Genomic DNA, 20,130 nt, shown 5'->3' with positions numbered 1-20,130 from the left:
TAAACCCCTTCAGGGATGGTGACTCCTCCACCACTGCCCTGGGCAGCTTGTCCAATGCTGAACAACCTTTTCTGTGAAGAAATTTTCCCTTATATCCAACCTAAACCTCCCATGGTGCAACTTGAGGCTATCTCCTCTTGATCTTTTGCTTGTCCCCTGGGAGAAAAGATCAACCCCCACCTGGCTACGATCTCCTTTCAGGCATCTGTAGAGAGTGAGAAGGTACTTCCTGAGCCTCCTTTTCTGCAGGAAAAATGCTCTTCTGAGCCCCATCAATTCCCTCAACAGGCTCTTGTGTTCCAGACCCTTTCCCAGCTCCATTCCCTTCTCTGGACACACTCCAGCACCTCAATGTCATTTTTGTCAACCAAACACCGGTTTTGAGGTGTGACCTCAACACAGGGAAGGCAGTCGCTATCCTGGTCCTGCTGGCCAGGTCTGAGCCTACCTAGCAACACCAGCAGAAAATTAGGGGAAACACCGATGGAGTGCCCAGCTCTTGCTGCCAGGACTTCCTTCCGATGTGTCCGTCGGGTTCCCGAGGAACCGGCAGCAGCTCCCGGGGTGCTGTCCCGCGCTCCTGGGCTGGAGCTGCCCCGCACTGCAGCGGCTCCGCTCCCCGCTCCCCGCTCCGGACAAACTCCTTCTCCCGGAGATCGGCGGGGACAGGGAACCGCCAGAGCCCCGCCGAGCCGCCGGAGACCTCCGCACAGCCGGTGCGTCCCCAAGCCATGTGGGACCCCCAATGCCCGAACCTCCCGGACCTCCCCGAGCCGCCGGGACCTGCCGAGCTCCGGGCCCCCCGAGCCGCCGGGGCCTGCCGGGCTCCGGGCCCCCCCCGCCGCCGGGACCTGCCGAGCTCCGGGCCCCCCGAGCCGCCGCCGGCCGCGCTCCCGGCGGAGTCGGGCGGCACCTGCGGGCAGGTCCCGCTACTGCAGCGGCGGGCGTGGGGCCGGCTCCACCGGGACGGCTCCGGGACACCGGCACGGGGGGCTCCGGGCAGCGCCTCCGCCCCCGGCTGTCACCGTTCGGCACCGACACGGCCCGACCGAGGCTGCCGCTCTCTCCGCCGGTGCCTCCGGGCGCGGCAGGATGGTGCCAGTCCTTCCCCGGGAGATCTCCAGGATGGAGGAGAAAGCCGCTTTCCAGACCCGCAGCGATGTTCCTGGCTATCGATGGCAGCATTTCCAATTGCTGGAAAAGATGCGGGGTCGAGCTGCTGCACCTTGAGCACACAGCGCTGCGAGTCTGGCTGTTCACTGACAGCCCCATTGCGCACGGGGTTTGGAAGCTCCAAGCATTTCCTCCCAATCCACACTTTTTTAATAAAAAAAAAAAAAAAAAGTTATTTCTCATCATCATCTGAAAGGACAGACTGGATGGAGAATCACAAGAAATCATGCCAAATCATAGAATGGTATGAGTTGGAAGAGACCTTAAAGCTCATCTCATTCCAACCTCCTGCCGTGGGGAGGGACACTTTCCACTAGACCAGGTTGCTCCAAGCCCCATCCAACCTGGCCTTGAACATTTCCAGGGAGGGGCAAATATTTCTGGGGATTTCTAAAATTCCCAAATACATACTAAAAAGCAGTTCCTGAAGACGTGGCAGCCTTTATGGGCATTTGTGAGCTTCCAGTTAAATGAATTGCTAAAGAAAATCGTGAGGGCTGGTGGCCCGGTCACACAGCAGGAGGGACCAGACTGGCAGTCACAACTCCACACTGGAGCTGCTCTGAAGATCCGTGAAAGTTGCAGTCACAGGAAGGACCCTGCTTTGTCCCCAGAGGTCCTGGGGCAAATTCCCCCTGGGTGAGAGCTGTGTAGATCCCACTGTCCTGAGCTGGATGGCTGAAAAGAGGAGAATCCAGAGTACTGAGCAGGTTGAGAATGTGGGAGGCACATCGGGTCTGTCTGAACCCCCCCGTGCAGAGGCAGAGGGATTCAGCTCAGAGATGCTGCTCGCCTGGGTGGGGGTCAGGGTGGAGTTTTCAGTGCAGGAGTCACATTTGGGGCCTATTTTAAACACATCCCCCACGTCGCTGAGTGCGCGTCTCGAGGATTGAAATAGATGGTTTGATCATTGTCTCTCCCAGGGAAATGGTTTTTAATGAGGTTTTAAATAATAAAGTGGGATAATTTCCCCGGCTGGCAAGATCATGAAATTTTTATACCTCCTTTCTCTCCCAAAGTTTTATCACCCTTTATTTTTAGTGATGTATAATCTCCACTTTTGAGGGGAAAAAAAAAAAAAAAAAAAAAAAGAGCAGAGAAACCACTGACATAGGGAAAGCCACTCCTGGGCAGGGAGCCTTAGGTGGGAAGCAGTGTGGGGGAAGCTTCATAGACAGCCCTTCCCCACCCCCTGGGGATGGGAGAACACCCCAGAGGGGTAGAGGAGATCCCCAGTGTTGGTGCAGGGTTCCAGGTTTGGGTGCACGATGCTGGTGCTGGGTGTAAGTACTGGGTGCAGGGTGCTGGTACTGGGAGCTGATACTGGTGTGTGATGCTGGTGCTGGGTGCGAGTGCTGGGCACAGGGTGCTGGCAGTGGGTACCGGCGCTGGTTCTGTGATGCTGGAGCACAGCAGAGGGTGCCTGGTGCTGGCGCTGGGGGCAGGGGGCTGGGGCCGTGGGTGCTGTGGGTGGGTGTCTGTGTGTGAGTGTGTGCGTGTGTGTGCCGTGAGGAAGTGCCAGGGCTGCAATCGCTTTCGGAAGTGGCCGGCGGGGCCGGGCCGGAGCCTGCGCAGTGCCGCCGCCGCCGCTCGGCCCCCGCTGCCGCTCCCTCTCCCTCGGGTGCCCAGCCGGGCGGCAGCGGGGCGGCGGCGGCCGGGGGCGGCGGCGGCGGCGCGGATGCCCGGCCCGTGAGTACCCCGTGCCCCGGCCAGGGGCTGCCGCGGATGGGGGGAAGGCGCGCCCATCGCCCCCTCCCTCGCCCGGTGCCCAGCCCAGCCCCGCCCCCCCGGCGGACCCCGCTTTGCCCACCCCCCTCTCCGTACCCCGGCCCCTTTGCGCGCTCCCCCCCGCGTGGTTCCCCCGCCCCGGGCATCCTCCCTCCCGCACGGCTTCCCCCCACACTCGCCGAGCCCCGCAGAGGATGGAGAGCCCTGCCCGTGCCTGTCTGTCTGTCTGTCCGTGCGTCCGTGTGTCCGGCTGCCGCCTGTCACCGGCCCCATGTGCGAGCGCTGGGGAGGGGGGATGCTCCGCAGGGACCGGCCGGCGGGGCGGGGGGACCCCGAGCACCGAGCAGGGAGGGGGAACTCCCCGCCGCATCCCCCCAGGGGAGGGCAGGGCTCCTGCCAGGAGGAGGAGGAGGAGGATGGAGAGGGGGAAGGAGGGGGGCACCCTCCAAGCCGCAGGGCCGGCTGCACCGGGGTTTGCCCAGCAGGGAGGATCCCTCCCCGGAGGCCTCCCCGGCTCTTCTGCACCCACAGGTGGGTGCCGGGGCGGCGCCGGAGCATCCACGCAGCGGCTCGGCCGGGCAGAGCTCCCTCCCTGCCCGTGCTGCTCCCCGGGCACCGCGCAAAGGGTGCTGAGCCTCGCCAGGGCCATGGGCAGCCCTGCCCCGCCGGCCGGGGCTCGGGAAGGTTGCCTGAGGTCAGGGCAGCCTGGAGCTCCGGTCCCCGCGGGGTTCTCCAGCAGCGGCCAAGGGCTGGCCGAGGGACCTGCCTCGGTGGTGTCGGGGACGCGGCTGTCCCCCAAGGGACGTGCCATGCCACGGTGGCCCAACACGAGCCCATCAGGCTGGATGCCGCCGCTCGGCGCTGCGTCTCCGTGGCCAAGGGATGGAGAGGGCCAGGCCACCGCGCCGTGTGCGGGTCACCGCGCGTCCCCGGGCACGGAGAGGTTCCCCGGGAAGCTCCCTCTCCCCGCCGCTTCCATGAGGCTGCTCTGGCACGGATCCATGGCCTTATTTAAGAAACTAAACAAAAAGTGTTGAGCGAGTGGGAGGGATTCCCCTGCTGCGAGGGGAGTTCATTCCCCTTTGGATGCATCTCCATCCCCGTCAATGGAGATGCTCGTCCTGTGTCACGCTGGCTGAGCGGAGCCGTGGCGTTCGCTGGCCCGGTGCACGTCGATTTCTTTGGGAAAACGGGTCGCCCCAGTGGGCACATATTTCAGAGTATCTCCCAAGGGAGAGCGCCACATCAGATTTCCCTACAAGGATTTTAGCTGCTCCGCGTCAGCCCTTCCCCACAAATGACTCAAGCCACTAATCAAAATACAGTCATGTTCTTCAGCAATTAAACAACCTCCACCTCACAGGATTGTAGTGGAGAAGCAGGAGTTTAGTGACACGAATATATCTCCGTCAGGGTGCAGGCACCCGTTTTGATATTATTATTATTAAAAAAAAAGAATGAACTGAGGGCAGATAAATAATTCAAATGTAACCCAGAAAGGGTAAGGGATTGGCTGGGTAGTTGGTTCTGAGTCTGCCCAAGGTGCTGGAGCAGACCATCTCAGCCTCCTCCTGAAGTGCATCCTCTCCCATCTTGGCCGAGCTTTGGTTCTAGTCCTTGGTCTTAGGCTGGATTTGGGCTCCAGCATCTTGGGTTTCAGCTGGGCTGTTGCAAAGTGAGTGGGTGAGCTCAGTGCTCAGAGCTCTTCCCTGTGAGCAGCAGGTCAGGAGTAGCAAAGCAGCCACTGTGTCATTCCTCAACCTCTGCAGAGCATCAGCTCGAGCTGCTGGGGCTTTTCCTCTTCTTTTCTTTTTTTTTTTCCCCCAAATTTTTATCCTCTGGATAAAATAATTTTGGAAAGCTCAGGAGGAGGTAAGAGCCACTCTGCCTTTCTCCCCCATCTCCTTGGATCAGTTCATGCACCAACCCCTGGCCATGCCTGAGCACCCCAAAAAACAGCAGTCAGGACACAGCAAGGCCAGCAGGCACCACCACTGCCATGGCACACTCTGAGGGCTCTTGCCTGGAATGACAGCAGGTTCTGGTGCCCACGGCCTTCACCCGAGACTTCCTATTGCTCAGTTCCTTATTCATGTGCACATCTCTCTCTGCATTTCCATTACAGAAGCTGTTCAGAGAGGGCGGGGTCTAAATCCAGCTGTTTATATATATATTATTTCATGGTTGTCTCTTATTCTGGGGAGAAGAAAAGATCCTGGACCTTCTCAGTGATTTTTTTGCATCCCTCCCATGTGTAAAACCTGGGTTTTACCTGTGGGAAGAACAGGATAGGGGAAGTGTGTGACATCTGTGGTGTGAGAGGGGAAGGAACTGAACTCACAGGGACTCCAAACGCCCTGTCACAGCCAGGGAAGCAGCTCTGTGGTGCCATCACTGCCCCAGCTCCGCCAGCTCGGGGAACGGGCATCCAGCCCCAGGCATCTCCCTGTTCACTGCTCATCCTGCACCAGCACCACTCGAGCCTCCTCCAGCTCATTCCCATCGCTGCTGGGCTCAGCCAGCCCATTTCCTTTCCCAGCTGCCTCTCCATGGGTTTCCCCATGCAGCACAGGGAGGGTGACGTGCAGAAAATCCTGAATCCTCACTTCCTTGGCCATCCAATGGGTGTGATGGTAACTCCAGTAACACCACTGGCCAGCTCTCCCCTCTGCTCCCATGGGTTTCAGGATATCCAGAACTTTTCACAGGGATCAAACATCTTAAATCCAGCTGTGCATGCTCTGCAGGAGCTGTTGGCTGTGCTGGTTCACAAGCCCTGGGGTGAGTTCCCTGTGCAGCTCCCCAGCTTCCTCAGGACCTGGGGACACAGGAGCTGGTGGCTTTGGAATGAAACTAGTGAAGGCAGAATCCTGGCTCCATCCAAATTCTGAGCACCATGTAAAACGAGGCAGCAACCCCAGAGTTTTGATCGACCTTTTACCCTTCTGCTAAAGTGCTCCCTGGGAGCATGGAGAATTATTTTATTTCTGTTATTTTTGGCTGGAAATCCACTGGGTTCCTTCTTCAGAGTGGACCAGTAACTGAAAATTCCTGCCTGGGATTTTCCCCCTCCCCAGACACTGCGCTGGGCATGGAGGGTGATGCCTCAGCCCATCCCATCATCTCCTCTGGGTCCATGGGACCTCAGTCATTCTGGGTGAGTGTACCAGGAGGGGCAGGGAGTGCTCTGCCACTCACCCATCCTGCAAAACCTCCTGCCCTTGGCCATTTCGTGGAAGCAAAATTTAACCAGGAGAAGGGTGGAGCGGCAACGAAAACAACAACAAAGTCCTTTGGGGTTCAGCTTCACCATTCATTTTAGACATGGAGAAAAGGGGGTTTCCTGACAGCAGGAAAATGTACGGTCGAGATTTAGAACAAGCCGCCCTTCCAGTTCTCCAACCACTTGGAACCAGCCTCGGTTGACCTTTTGAGGGCTCTTTGCTCCAGCTGTGGAGACACGCTGGGCTTGGGGGCCCAGGTTTGCCACACTCCAGACTCACTTGTCAGCACTTGCCCATTCTGGAGGCAGAAATGCTGCAAAGCCTCCAGGGCAACAACGGGGTGGGCATGGCAAGCGGAGCTCGCGGCATTCCTGTGCATGGCTGTGGCTCTGGGTGTGGGGGACAGGCTGTGGTGCACTGGCAGCTCACTCCCAGTGCTGGAAACACTCCTGGGTCAGCCTAAAGGGGGTCAGCAAAAGGGTTTGGGGTAAGGGTTTGGGTTTTCCCATTGCTCCCCTCCTGCAGGTTTGAGCCCATGCAGGGCTGTAGCTTCCTCGACAGAAGGCGAATGCCCAAGCAGCGTTCCAGGGCAAAGGGCAGGAGAAGAACAAACAGGTACATATTGGCATTAGTGGGCAGGAGCTCTAAAAAAGCAACAGAAAGCTTCAAGCTAGACTGGAAAAAAAACAACAAAAACCAGGGGAAGGTGCTGCCTGAGACACTGGTGAGGGTTTCACCAGAAGGAGAGAGCTGGAAAAGCAAATGTGGGGCTGCAGAAATGTATTGCCATGACAGCAGCTCGTGTCCTCTGATGGGACCTGCACCCTGCAGCATCCTGGGGACTCAGCAAAGGGCATCACTATGGCCTGTCAAATCAGGGGTCTCACTGAGCCCCTGCAAGGCTCTCTCCCACTGGGTCTGGGCCCAGAATGCCATCCCCAGGTGGGCACCCACCATGGCCCGGGTCCTGCACCCAGCCATGCCTGCCCTGTCTGGCAGCAGTGGGATGCAGCAGCTGCACTGCCAGACACTGTCCCAGGGCCATCTCTGTGACATGGGGCCACACAGGGTGACAGTGCTTCCTTCCTCCCCACACTGCCAGCTCCTCCCTGGGGTGATGGAGCCAAACCCCACCATCAATCTTCCCCTTTGGCTGGGAATCACCAGGGCAGCTGGATTCAGAGCACACGAATTGCTCACCCTGATCCCTTCTGATCAGAGCAGAGCCTCACTGCTGCCCTGGCACCATGACCACACCACAGGGGTCACCTGTGACCCTTGGGATTCTCCAGAACTTGGGCAGGGCACTGGGTCACCAGATCTCCCTTTCCCTGGGTGTTTTCCTGCGGGATGGTCTCCTGGGGGGCACATTCCTCAGTCCCTCCGTGTTTTAATGCAGGACCAAAGTCTGATGTGGGAGGAAGTTTTTGCTGGTACAAGTGACAGCCCAGCTCTGAAAGCTGTCATCCAGGGACCTGATGCTGGGGATATGTCCCAACCCTGGTACATGTCCCCACCATCACAAAGTGACATCTGCCTGAAGCCAAATGCCTCCAAAGGCGTCTGTGAGAGCTGGCAGTGTGCAGGAAGCAGTACCCACAGCTGAATAAACCGTGGTGGGCAAATGCCCCTGGGTGCAGCCTTTGTGACGTGCTCCCCTTGTCCCCAGCTGTCCTGCTGGTGTGGCCCTGGCCTGGCTGGTCCCACTGCTGGTTGAGCCAGGCTCAGCCCTGCCCTGACCACATCAATGCCACATGGGGCCATGCTTTGGGCAGGAAGTGTGGCTGGAGAGCAGGGCCAGACCTGTCCTCAGCATGGTCAGACTCACCTCCTGCCCGTGCCAGCACAGCCTCCCAAACCTCCTCGTGCACCTCCTGGTGCCTCCCATGCTTGGTCATGCTGGGGCTGGGGGAAAAATCATCCCTCAATTGTGTTGGGAGCTCTCAGAGCTGTGCTAAGCCAGCCCATTGACCCAGCCATCCCAGTCCTGCCCTGTCTGGTTCCTCATTTCCTTGAAAGATGCCATTCTTCATCCCTCAAGTTACCACTGTCCTGTGGTCCCAGGGGCCTGGCAGCTTGCTATGAACAAGGAGCACCCTATCACCACCAGCTCAGCACTTACCCTGGCCAAGCCAGTGCCATATCCCTCCCTTTCCTCTGATCTTCCCATCAACCACCAGGCTCCTCCATCCGTTTAGCCCCTGCTGAGTATTGATCACTGATCTGTCTTCTCCTTTCCTGTGGATCATTACCAAAGGCAGAACAGGCGCCTGCCCTGACACCACGATACCTCCAGTAGTAGAAACATAATTGTCAGGGCTTGCTGTACTAAATCCCCCAGCTGATTGGCATGGGGCTATTTTTATGTTATAAAATAATGAACTCTGTTTCAGTGCACAAGCTCGGTCGGGAGTGTGGGTTCTGGCAGTGCTGTGCCTGTCGTGCTGCCCAGCAGCCATGGTGACAGGACAGAACCATGGGTCTGTTCTCTTCCCAGCAGGTGCTGGAGAGGTTCATGTGGTCCTTTTGGGAGTGTTTTTGGTGGGATTTAGCTTGAAGAATGCTCAAGCAGAAATACACTGGGAGCAGAGGAGATAGCTGGTTGGGAGAAGGACCCCAGCATCGTCCTCATCCTGACAGGAGAGGGGCTGTTGTGGTAAAGGACTGGGGAGGTGTTTGGACAGACACACTGAAGCATCTCACAGTTCCTATCAGCAGGATTTGCCTTTCCAGCCTCTGGGAACGGCGGAGAAATCACTGCAGGGCAGAGGATCTGCCCAAAGGTACTGGCTGGGCACTGCCTCCTCAGCCACGTGTGCGGGCACATCTGCAGCGTTATCAGTGCCACGGGCTCGCAGGGCAGGGAGGACACGGCAGGGTGCAGCCACATGGGCATAACCACACCCTCACCCCGGCAGGACCCGGAGAGCCCACCCAGGGGATGATGCCAGGCATCATTGGCACCTCTGTGGTAGGACTGGGGTCAGCCCAGCCCCGTCCCACAGAGCCAGGGGGCTCAAGCCCTCAACCTCTTTAATCTTTTTCTAAAAGATTGCTGGGGGGGGGGGGGGGATTGAAAACCGAGTCTAAAAATAACTCCTAAAACTTCCTGTGCTGCTGGCAGGTGGCTGGGACAGGCTGCGGGGGCGGGAGGCAGCTGTGGGGCTCGGCGGCGGTGCCTCGGCTGTTCCCATGGGGTAACCCCGGCAGAGGGGTCCCGGGGGGTGCCAGCCCCCTGTCACCCACCCCAGCTTCCTGCTGGGCTGCCTCGCCTCTGGTTGCACTCAGTGGCTGGTTCCAGCCAAATTTGGCAGAGATCAGAGGTGCTGGGACCTCCTGGGAGAATGCCAGGGAGGGGGTGGGGAAGCTGCAGGCTGTGCTGAGCCCTTATTAGACACTGGAGAATCCAGCACCACGCGGGCAGCCAGGGCTGCCAGGCTCTCCTTGTGCTGATCCAGCGTGGCTGGTCCAGCAGGTGATGGGTGTTTGCAGCTCCTCCAAGGCATGGAGAGGGGTCAGATCCGGTGCTGCTCCTGGCTGAGCCATCACTGGGCTATGGCAGGAACTTGGCCAGGGATGGTGTCTCCGTTGCCACTGAGGGTTTGTTCATTGTCCCCACCCAAATGATCCCTGCAGGGTTCTGTGACGAGCAGCAAAGCTGCTGTCCCGGTTTTGGCTCATAAAATACAAAAGGAAGGTTCTTCCTGGGGTGGAGAGTGGCAAGAGGTGGCCAGAAAGTAAAAATACACTCGGTGCCTGTGAGCTGGGGGTGCCAGAGGCCGTGGGAGCGTGGCTGTATCCTGACAGCCCCAGCTCCCTCCCTGCCTTGTAGCACCAAAGGGAGTCCTGGAAAACCTTCCGGGACATAAATGAGGTTGAGGTGCCCAGAGAAGCGGAGCCCGGCCGAGCAAGGAGCTGCCGAAGGCGGTGGTGGCTTTCGGGTGATGGGAAGGTTCCCCCCGGGATGGAGTGGCTCTGGGGACAGCAGCAGCACAACCGCGTCGGGTTTGGGGTGCCGGGCGTGCGGGCTCGGGAGGAGAGGAGATAACAGCTCGAGTCCCGGGGAAGGCGAGGGAAGCCGGGCGCTGGCATGAGCTGATAACAGGCACATGGCGCTGCCCCAGGGGAGCGGGGGTGGGTGCCAGCATCCCTCCTCTCCCTTTCTCCCCTTGCTGCCCTCTTTCACCTGCGGTGGGACCGTGCCTGTGAGGGGCAGCCGCCAGCAGAGACCACAAGCGGTGTTGGTCGCTTGCGGGCTGGAGCCTCCTCCGCCCACAGCAGTGCCGAGGGTGAATTTAATCAAGAAAACGGAGGTTGGCGGCTGATTTCTCTCTCTCTCTCTCTCTCTTCTGTTTCTTTTTTTCCTGAAGAGGAAAAAAACCAAACAACTTTGTTTGTGAGTCACTGTTGGCCGAGGGAGCGGGGCTGCGCTCAGTGCATCAGGCTGGCACATCCCACCTCGCACGGACCGTGCTGCCTGACTCAGCCCACCCTCAGCACAGCCTCTTTCCGCACTGCCCACCTCGCTGCCGCTGTCTGTGCCCTGCGGGGAGCCCGGGGACATCGGGAAAGCACTGCGCTTTGAAGTGGCCTGGGCTGCTCACCGAGGAGCTCGGTGCAGCCTGCGCGCACCCTGGGGACACATGCTGCCTGTCACTCGGCACAGCCGCTTCCTTGGCCGTGGGCTTCTTCCAGCACCGGCGTGCCCAGGCTATTTCTGAGAAGCTGCTGCCATCAGTGCTGGTCCCAGCTGGGGAGCCCCATCTTGGTAGCCCTCGTGCTTTCAGCTGCCGCTGGAGCCAGCCCTCCTGGCAGGCAGGAGACTGAGCTGGCTCAGCCCCTGGTGGGACCCACTGTGCCCTTCGATGGGGCAGCTGGCCCCATGATGGAGCAGCAAGAAGAGCGTCTGGGCCGGGCTGGGGCTTTCCCAAAAAAGGCCTGAACTCTTCAGTTGAGTTTGCCACTTCCCTTACCACTCCCTTTCCTGTGAGAGGATGTGTTAGGCCTCTTTTCTTTTCTCTTTCTCTCTTCTTTTCTCCCCCACCTCCCTGCCCGCGGACCCGGCGGTCCTGGCGATGCCACGCACCCCCTGAGCCGGCCGGGGCCACCCTGGCTGGCACGATGGCCAGGCTGCAGGTACGGACACACCACAAGAGCTGCTCCCACACCCCCCAGTCCTCCCAGCACCCACAGCTCAGGGTCGGTGGGCACATCGGGGGGCAGCAGGTGCTGCTGGGAGTGCCCCTGCACTGAGGTGGGTGCTGATTTGTGCCCCGTGCTGCAGAACTGGGGGAGGCTGCTTTGCCCAGGGTGAGCAGGGCACAAGGAGCCTCATGTGCAGGCGTGTGGGATGGGGCCAACATCTCAGCAAGGCCTGGTAGAAGGGGAGGTTCCCCTTTGAAAGTGATTTTGGGGAGAGCTCATCTTGTCCAGCTGCATGGAGGGTCCCCACTCGGTTTGGCAAGAGGACAGTGTGGTGCCACACATCATGGGGACATCACCAGTGTGTGATGCCACCTGGCACAGCCCTGGGACACCCAGCACATGGGGACTCCCAGAGTCACAGGGGGCTTGGGGAGCTCAGGGAGGGTGGTTTTTGGGGTGTCTCCTCTCTGTGGGGAAATGTCCCCTTTTTGTCATCCTTCCTCTTTCTGCAGCCTCGAGTGCACGCCCTCGCCTTCCCTCCAGCACTTCCCTATCCGCCAGCCCCAGCAGCCCCACGGTGGGGCCTGGCACTGGGGCAGTTGGTGACAGCCCCACAGCACCCAGCCCCTGCCAGCGTGGAAAGGTGGCAGGGATATTAAGGGGTGCTGAGAAATCGTCCCTGCAAATCCAGACCACGGTGGCAGTGCCCTTCAGTGCCCATCAGAGTGTGCTGGCATTGCCTTTTGGTGCCAGCAAGGATCACACCAGCATCACCCCTTGGTGCTGTCAGACAGGGTCCCTGTGGCCCCTGTGCAGGCCCACAGTTCCTTTGTCCCTGCTCCCCATGGCACAGCACAGTCCTCCAGAATGGCCCTGGGTGTGTCCCACAGCACCCAGGGTGGCAGAGACCTGATGCTGCTCCTGGCCGGGTGCTGAGCGCTCCCCTTGGCATGGGAAGGGGATGCTCCTGCCAGGGGATGCCACCCCCTCCTGCTGCCTCTCTGGTGTAGGCTCAGCCACTTGCAGGTCAGCTCTGGCCAAGGAGCAAAGCCAAGTACCTGGGGGTCCCCACAGAGCAAAGCCATACACTGTCCCCACATCCCGGTCCCTCAGTCACCCCCAGTCCAACCATTCCACAGCTCAGGGTTGTGGCAGAGCCAGGCTGAGCTGGGAGGGAGCAGGGTTTTCCCAGTCTTCAGGTTGTCCTCCTGCTCACCTGTTCCCACAGCCTCAACCCCGGTTCCTGTTGTTGGTGCCGCAGCCCCTGGCAGTGCTGGGTGCCGTGGGATGAGCAGTGGGATGTGGGTGGGCAGTGGGAAAAAGGGTGCTGGGAATGGAAGATGGTTGGGCCAAGGGAAGCAAAAGGGGAAAAAGTGGGGGGTTAAGTGGACCTGAAGGCAGCACGGTGTGAGAGGGAGCAGAGCTGCTGCTGAACTGGGTGGCAAGGTCACAGCCATCCTGCCAGCACTTGGGGCTATAAATAGGGACAATTGGGAGTGAAACACAGACTCTCTCCTTTTTCGTTCCTGTGGGAGCACTGGGACTGTGGGAGGGTTTGTAAGGGCCCTGGAAAGCACTGCTGGGTGATGGCTGTGCTGGCAACAGGGGGGCTGTACCCCCAGGGCTCATGGAGGGCTCTGGGGATGGCTGTGTCCCCGGCTGCATCCCACACCCTTCCTCCGTCCCCTTGCTGAGTCCACAGCAAGACTCAGACCCAAGACAATGAGACTGTTCAAGGTGGGGATGCTGAGGCTCTCCCTGCCTGCTGCCTCTGCTCCCATTCCTCCTTTCTGGCCGGGGAAGCACCGTGATTGCTGCCCGTCACCCTTGGCAAAGCACAGGGAGGTAGAGCCAGCTGTGGCCTGACATAACCACAGCACCCAGCATCTCTCCTGCCCAGGAGCATCCCTGCTCCAGGCTGAGCCAGTGGTGCAGGCAGAGACAGACAGGTGGCATGGAACAAGGTTTGGTTTAGTGCCAGGAGCTGTGAAAACTCACCACCACCACCCTGTTTCCGTCCACTCACATGATGCTGTGGAGCAGCTCTGACTTCCCCATTCCATGCCTGAACACACCAGGGATTTCAGCCACTCTTCCTCATGGCACCGGGCATGGCCAGGGCTGTGCAGGGCCAGCACTGAGCCCCCACCCTGCCATGCTGCTCTGCTGCCTGCAGTGAGCCCCACAGCATCCCCAAAGTGTGGGATGGGATCCCAGGCAAAGCAGGGAGCTGGTAGAGCATGTCCCAGTGCATTTCCTCTTCTACTTTCCTTCTCACTTCCTTTTCTTGCACTGCCTGCTGCCCTGCCCTTGCTTGCCACCTGCCCAGGGCTTTCCCAGCACTAAGAAGGCCCCGGAGCCACTCAAAGCCGGGGGTTCTGTGCAGTAACGTGGTGCCACTCCTCTCCTTCCCCACAGGCTCCATCCAGGAGGCGGCAGGGACGTTAGCTGGGGGGTCTCACAGCTCACCCACGGGCTGGGAGGAGCTGAGAGCGGCAGAACAGCCCCTGAAGCACAACCCAGCCCCGTCCACCGTGTATGAGGCTGGGACGCAGGTGAGGGGTGACCGGCCAGGGTCGCAAGCAGGAGCCAAAAGTAAATCACAGCAAGCTGCTGCACAGGGATTGCTCCTCTATCTCTGTGTGCTTGCACAGGGTGGGGGATGATCACTGGCAGCTCCCTGACCCTCTCCACCCTCCTGCCTTTCAGTACGCAGGACCCGCGTCCACAGAGTCACTCCTTCCGATGTCCCGGCATGAGACTTCTCCCACAACGGTGCAACCCGCCAGCAACCACCGCCCCAACGCCTGCTGCTTCTGCTGGTGCTGCTGCTGCAGCTGCTCATGGTACGTCCCACTGCCCACCTGGCCCTGGCTCCTGCAGGGTCAGCGAGCATCACCCACCCACCTCGTCATGCCATAGGCAGGGCAGGTCACAGAGTCCTGGGGGCACTGTGACTCCTGTTCGTGAGCCAAATCTCTTAGAATATGTAGAGCAGAAAGCAGCAGAGGGACTCCCCAGTGCTGCCCTGATGGTCTCCAGGGAAGGATGGCCCCAGTCCATGTGAGCCCTCTGAGAAGCTCTGCCTTGGAGCAACAGACACACAGTCCAGCCCTGCCCAAAGCCAAGGATGGAACCAGCTGCTTGCCCCCATCTGCATCTCCTGTCCTTGAGGCTCTCCAGCTCCTTATTCTCTGGATAGCCCAGATTTTGGAGAGCCCATCTGCTCTTCCCCCTCAGCATCTGCTCATTCAGAGATTGCTGATGGCTCCAGCTTTGCAGCAGCTTTGGTCTTTACAGCCACCAAGAGCAGCGAGCTTGGAGGAGCAAAAATCCCTGGAACTGAGCCCTGTGCATCTCCCTCCTCCCTGTGTCTCTCCTTCATCTCTGCAAGAGCCTGCAAGCAGAGATGGAGCAGAAATCCCAGAGATGGGACAGATAGCCCTCCTGTGTCCTGTTCCTGAAGCAGAAACATGGGAAACCATGCTGGGGCAGAGGTTTGCACAGTCAGTCCTGTGAGAGCAGTGAGGGACAGTGTCGCAAGCAGGAAGGGCTGCGGTCAGTGCTGGGCACCGAAATTCAAGGGCCCAGGGGAAGTTGGCTGATGGCTGCTCTCCACTTGTGCCACCAGCACCCCCAGGGACAAGGGGACACAGGGACAAGGAATACCACATCCCCAAGCCCCGACACCACTATCCCACTATCTGCCTCTGGTCAGGACCGGTGCTGGCACATCACCAATAAACACTTGTTTATTTATCGGTGATTATTCATGACACAACAGCTCACAATTGTTCACAACAGCTTCGCCTTGCGCCGATCCAGCACTGACCTCTGCCGGCTGCTGTGGCCACTCCAGCTCAGCTCAGTCCTGGCACATGGCCCTGGCACACAGCCTGAGTGGTGGAGCAGTGCCTGAGCACAGGGACATCACAGGGACACCCTCACATGGTGACAGCAAAACTCCATGAGCGAACCAGGGTGCCACCGGGGCAGTGGGTGAGAGGAGGGCATGGATGGGAGGTGCTGGTGCCCACGGAGGAGATTCAGTGGTCAAAGCAAGGTCAGCATGTGTTCCCAATGCCCCTGACTACCTTTCTGTCTCCCCGTTAGGAACGAGGACCGAGAGCGAGCATGGAGGGCATCCCGGGAGACCAAACTGGAGACCATCCCAAACTGTGAAGCGTGGTGAGTGCAGGGGCAGTGCAGTGGTGGGGGACAAGCACAGCATGGCACTGTCCCCTCTGCCAGGACTGTGCTCTGCCCTTGGGGTACACAGCAGGCAGAGGATCAGGACACCAGGGCTCAGGGGTTCCTGGTGATGTGTCCAGCAGCTCATCCCCAGTTCTTACCAAGAAATAGGGAGCCTGGAGCCACAGGCTGAATCCTACTGTGGTTCTGCCCTTGGGCCCATTGCAAAGGGAAACTGAGGCATGGAAGAACCTCAGCAGATTTCAGATCTCATTCTGCCATTTAGACCCACTGCCAAGAGCACCTTGCAGCCACAGGGAGAGGAGGGGACATGGCATTCCCAGGGGGTTTCAGCACTGAAATGGAAGCAGCAGCAGTGTCCATGTCCACTCAGGGAGGAGCAGGATGGGGCAGCACCCCACTCGAGGAATGCTCAGCACCAAGCACCCATTCCCTGAGTGACAAGTGTGACACCCAGCCATGGGGACTCTGTGCAGTGCTTGGCACAGCTGGGTTAGGGTTAGATGTGCTAATTAGCCATGGATAATGAGTGTACCTGGCCTGCTTGAGCAAGTGGTGAGCATTTGCTGGGAAACAAATGTCTCCCTCCCTCCTTCTCCACCCCCTTCTCTCTCTCCCCAGCTGGGAGGGGTGATGGACCCATGTGAGTCTCTCTTGGCTCAGAGCTGCCTCTCCACCAAAGGGCTTTTCCTCCTTTTGGGATTTGTGCAGAAACAGGACCAAAATACATCCCAGTTTGGGAAATCCAGCCCAAAGCAAGGCCATGCTCCAGCCTGGCAGAGCAGAGCCAGGACAGACCCCACAAGTGACCTCTGAAAGCTCCATACCACTGGAGCCTGAGCAGGAACAGCCTTGTCATGAGCACGGGAGATGTGGTTGGGCACAATTCCTGTGGGATAGGACCAGGGAAGAGCAGGAGTGACACAGTGGGATCCCTGGCTGGCTTTAACACCTTCCCCTTGCCTTCCCATGGATCTGTCAGTGCCAAACCCACGCCAGAGGAGGTGCAGGGCTGGGCACAGTCCTTTGACAAGCTGATGAAGAGCCCGGCGGGGCGCAACGTCTTCCGGGAGTTTTTGCGGACTGAGTACAGCGAGGAGAACATGCTCTTCTGGCTGGCATGTGAGGAGCTCAAAACCGAGTGCAACAAGCACACCATCGACGAGAAGGCCAGGATGATCTACGAGGATTACATCTCCATCCTGTCTCCCAAGGAGGTAGGAGGCAGGGCCTTTGAGGGGAGGGCTCTTAGGGAGAGGGCTCAATTCCAGCTGCCGCCACAGCCCTGTGACAGTTTAAGGATGAGTTTGGCAGGGTAAAAGCTGTGGGAAGGGGATTTCCAGCCCCCCAAAAACCCCGGGATGCTGTTGGCAGTGGGACCACGGGCCAGCATGTGCTGCGGGGCCGAGACCTCACGAGGGCACCAGCGGGCCGAGAAAATGCTGCATCCCGGCCTGCAGCATCCTCGGAGTGGGGGTACCCAGGGCAGGACCACCACAACCCACCTCCCTGTGCCCAGCTGGGGGACACAGAGGGGACCCAGAAAGATCCCCACTCCTCCCTGAGACCCTCCCCAACCACCAGGGCCTCAGTGCCGGTTTCTTCTGTGATGGAGCACACCACATGTGGTGCTGCATTGTTACCCAGTTTCCCATGGAAGGGGGTGCAGAGAGTGGTGCTGGGCCGGGGGCTTGTCTTTGGGTGCCCCCCAGCCCCCACTTTCTCTCGGTGCCCCCCAGGTGAGCCTGGACTCGCGGGTGCGGGAGGTCATCAACCGGAAGATGCAGGAGCCATCCTCGCACACCTTCGACGACGCACAGCTCCAGATCTACACGCTGATGCACAGAGACTCCTATCCCCGCTTCCTGAACTCTGCCATTTACAAATCGCTGCTCCAGACCGTCTCCCACTCCTCCTCGGAGTCCTAAGGGCACCCACTAGCCGTGGGGACACCAGTGGGGACATGGTGGCCAGGGGTGGTCGGTGCCTGCTCCCCTCTGCCACCCTCCTTGCCAGACCTCACCAAGTTTTTAGCTTTTTACCTATGAACTGTCACCCCGGTGTCTGGGCCACACTCCAGGACTGTCCCCAGGACACAGCCTGGGCCAGCTCATACTACTGATTCCCTGCCCCGTCCCCAGCACTGGCCAGAGCGAGCTGGGGGAGCACGGGACAGCGCCCGGGGCCTGGCTCCCCCCACATCCTGTTTGGAAGAGGTCACTTTATCCCATCTCCACCACACCTGGGGACACAGCCCGTCCCCATTTGCCACCCAAGACCCAGTTGGGGACTGGGTTGGGGGTTTTTTGAGGTGGGGGAGAGGTCGATTGTTGTTGGTTTGGGTTTGTCTTATTTTTTTTATTATTTTAAATGCTCTTTTGGTTGGCTTTTACTGGGGGACTTGAGGTGCGGGAGGGGGGTTGATGAGCATCTCTGTACATATAAAAACTTGTCAGGTTTACCTCGCTCCAGCTGTCTGAGGTGGCCCAAAGGGCAGGGGGGTGGTGCTAGAGCCTGTTTGTATTCCCAATGGATCCAGAGGGAGCAGAGCTCTGAGGTGCCAGAAGGGATCGTGAGGATGTGCTCGGGTGTTGGGCAGGGGTGTGTTACAGCTGCCTCCCCTGCCAGCCCCATCAACACTGCAACAGCCCCAGGACACCACAAAGTCACACCAAACCCAGAGCATCCTCCATCCTTGGTTCATGGACCCCAGAGAAGGGGGAAAACACCTGTGCAGGTGTTGTTTGCCCTCCTGGAGAACCCACAGGCACCAGGACACCTGCATGAGAGCTCCCAGCTGGCCCAGACCTGCCCTGCCAGCCAGGAGAAGCCCAGGGGTCTGTGCTGGTCCCTCACTGAGCAGGGACCTGGGCTCCGCACAGGATGGGAAGTGGCACAGGGAGGATACAGAATTCCCATGCTTTTGCACAGCATAAGGAATGATTTACTGAAGGCTCAGTATCCAGGATTAAAACATGTCTGTCCCTGCCCTTCACACTGAAACAAAGCCAACACAGGGGTTTTGCTGCCAGTCTTTGCTTTTCCTGATCCACCACAGCAGTTTCTTATTTATCCACCCCTTCCCCTCCTCTCTTCAGCCCTTCCAAAAGAAAAAAAGTGCTTTTTATTGAACATATTTTTTTAAACAAACCAATTCTTTCAGCTTTTTTTTGTTTGTTTTTGTTTCCTTCCTTCCTCATGGCATGACTGTGTGGAAATTCATGTCAGTAAATTTAGTTTTCTTTGCCAAGCTGGAAATACAGTTCAAGAAAATGTATTTTTGAGAGAGACCAGCAATGGTTTATTAGGAATGTCAGTACTGTTATTATTGGCAGGTTTTCCCCCTTACAGCATCCCCACCCTGCACAGGGGAAGTTTTAGTTCTGGGCTTACTCTATGAGTAAGGGAAATACTCTCAGTTGTGGCCCCGGCCTGAGGGTTGCAGGCTGAACATCCCTGAAGCTGTTCAGGACATGGCAGGGGGTCGGAGCCCCTCCACACACCACAGAGGTCTCAGCACAGGGAAGACCCCACTGCCACGAAACACTCTAGTTTTTCTCTTGCTGCCAATCCCTTTTAAACACATTACAAGCAAATCTTTACTTCTGAAACACCTCTTATCCAGTGTGCTTCCCCTCCCTGGCTCTCCTTAGTGTTATCCCAGAAAATGGCACTGTAAAATGACATGGTACTTTTCCCAAACTCCTGCTTGGGACTCTTGGTACCTAATTCAGGGTTGCCAGAAGGCTGTACACAAGCTCAGCTCCACTCCTCACAGGAACACAAGAAGAAAGGCAAGAGGCACTGGTAAAGAGCTGGCTCCTTTTCCCAGTGCACGAGCCAGTGCTGTGGTCAGCGTGGGTTTCAGATCCTGAAGCTTTTTTTTTCAGCATCACTGCGAGGACACTGCTCCCTCCCAAGCCTGGCTTGAATAATCCCATTCACCACAAGACTCGTGAGGCTTAAAGGAGTTGTCAGCGTCTTTGAATATTTTCCTTCTTGGGAGACTTGGCTGCACCCTGTAAAGTGAAAGCCCTGAGCGAAGGATGCTGGTGGGATCCCTGCCTCCGGAGCAGCACAGCCCTCAGAGGGGCTGGGAGCACGTTTTCCGCTGCTTTCATGTGGCTGCTTACTCCTCTCCAAACATCTCCGAGGTCTCTGCTCAATGTCTGCTGTCTGGCATGCTGGGAAGCCAGTGGAAATACTTGTTTTTCACTCTGGAAGAGGGAAGTGATGCCATGAGAGATGACTGCAAATGCTCCTGCCCTGCCTGTCAGCACAAGAGCTGGAGGGCACAGCACTGCCCCTGGGCAGCCTCAGACCCACAGACCTTGTTGGGGTCCCCCAAATGCTGCATGACCCCGGTTAAAGGCTATGAAAAGGAGAGAAAAGAGATTTTAAGTCTGGTTGAAAGCTGTTGTGAGCTCACATGGAATTTCCCCACCAGGTTTTAGTTAGCTCCCAGAAGGAACATGGTTCTGCAGATCTCCTTCACAGGGTCACACCTGCAGATGTGGCACCTGGGGCTGGCTTTGCTACAGGATCCTTTCCTTATCTGACCCCTTGAGCTCACTTCAAACTTCCACTTCTACAGCTAAGTGCTAACAGCTCCCACCCATCCCTCTAGCCCTTACCTTGTCCAGATCCA

At 58.4% G+C, this 20,130-nt stretch overlaps 1 protein-coding gene across 2 annotated transcripts; it reads left to right on the top strand.

Annotated features, from left to right (window-relative positions):
- Nucleotides 1–2,799: 2,799 nt before the first annotated feature.
- Nucleotides 2,800–18,759, top strand: RGS19 (regulator of G protein signaling 19). Of its 2 annotated transcripts, XM_005524782.3 has the most exons (6): nt 2,800–2,862; nt 13,689–13,825; nt 13,980–14,116; nt 15,384–15,458; nt 16,465–16,699; nt 17,222–18,759. In XM_005524782.3, the coding sequence occupies exons 3-6, from the start codon at nt 14,016–14,018 to the stop codon at nt 17,408–17,410; spliced, it is 600 nt and encodes a 199-aa protein (XP_005524839.1). In that variant the 5' UTR covers nt 2,800–2,862; nt 13,689–13,825; nt 13,980–14,015; the 3' UTR covers nt 17,411–18,759. The 2 variants fall into 2 exon arrangements, with proteins under 2 accessions (XP_005524839.1, XP_087920559.1); XM_088064433.1 differs by lacking the exon at nt 2,800–2,862 and having other exon boundaries at nt 13,730–13,865.
- The last annotated feature ends 1,371 nt before the right edge of the window (nt 18,760–20,130 follow it).

Source organism: Pseudopodoces humilis, chromosome 19 (assembly GCF_049639895.1).
Source record: "Pseudopodoces humilis isolate 2021_Gansu_Grassland_sample_001 chromosome 19, ASM4963989v1, whole genome shotgun sequence".
NCBI lineage: Eukaryota > Metazoa > Chordata > Aves > Passeriformes > Paridae > Pseudopodoces > Pseudopodoces humilis.
This window is presented reverse-complemented; position numbering and strand designations above follow the sequence as displayed.

Bases quoted from the DNA above. Each gene is read 5' to 3' on its own strand.
- RGS19 (XM_005524782.3), top strand. From the start codon at position 14,016: ATGTCCCGGCATGAGACTTCTCCCACAACGGTGCAACCCGCCAGCAAC. The intron at 14,117-15,383 runs GTACGTCCCACT...TCTCCCCGTTAG, and splicing joins TGCTGCTGCAGCTGCTCATG to GAACGAGGACCGAGAGCGAG. The intron at 16,700-17,221 runs GTAGGAGGCAGG...GGTGCCCCCCAG, and splicing joins CCATCCTGTCTCCCAAGGAG to GTGAGCCTGGACTCGCGGGT.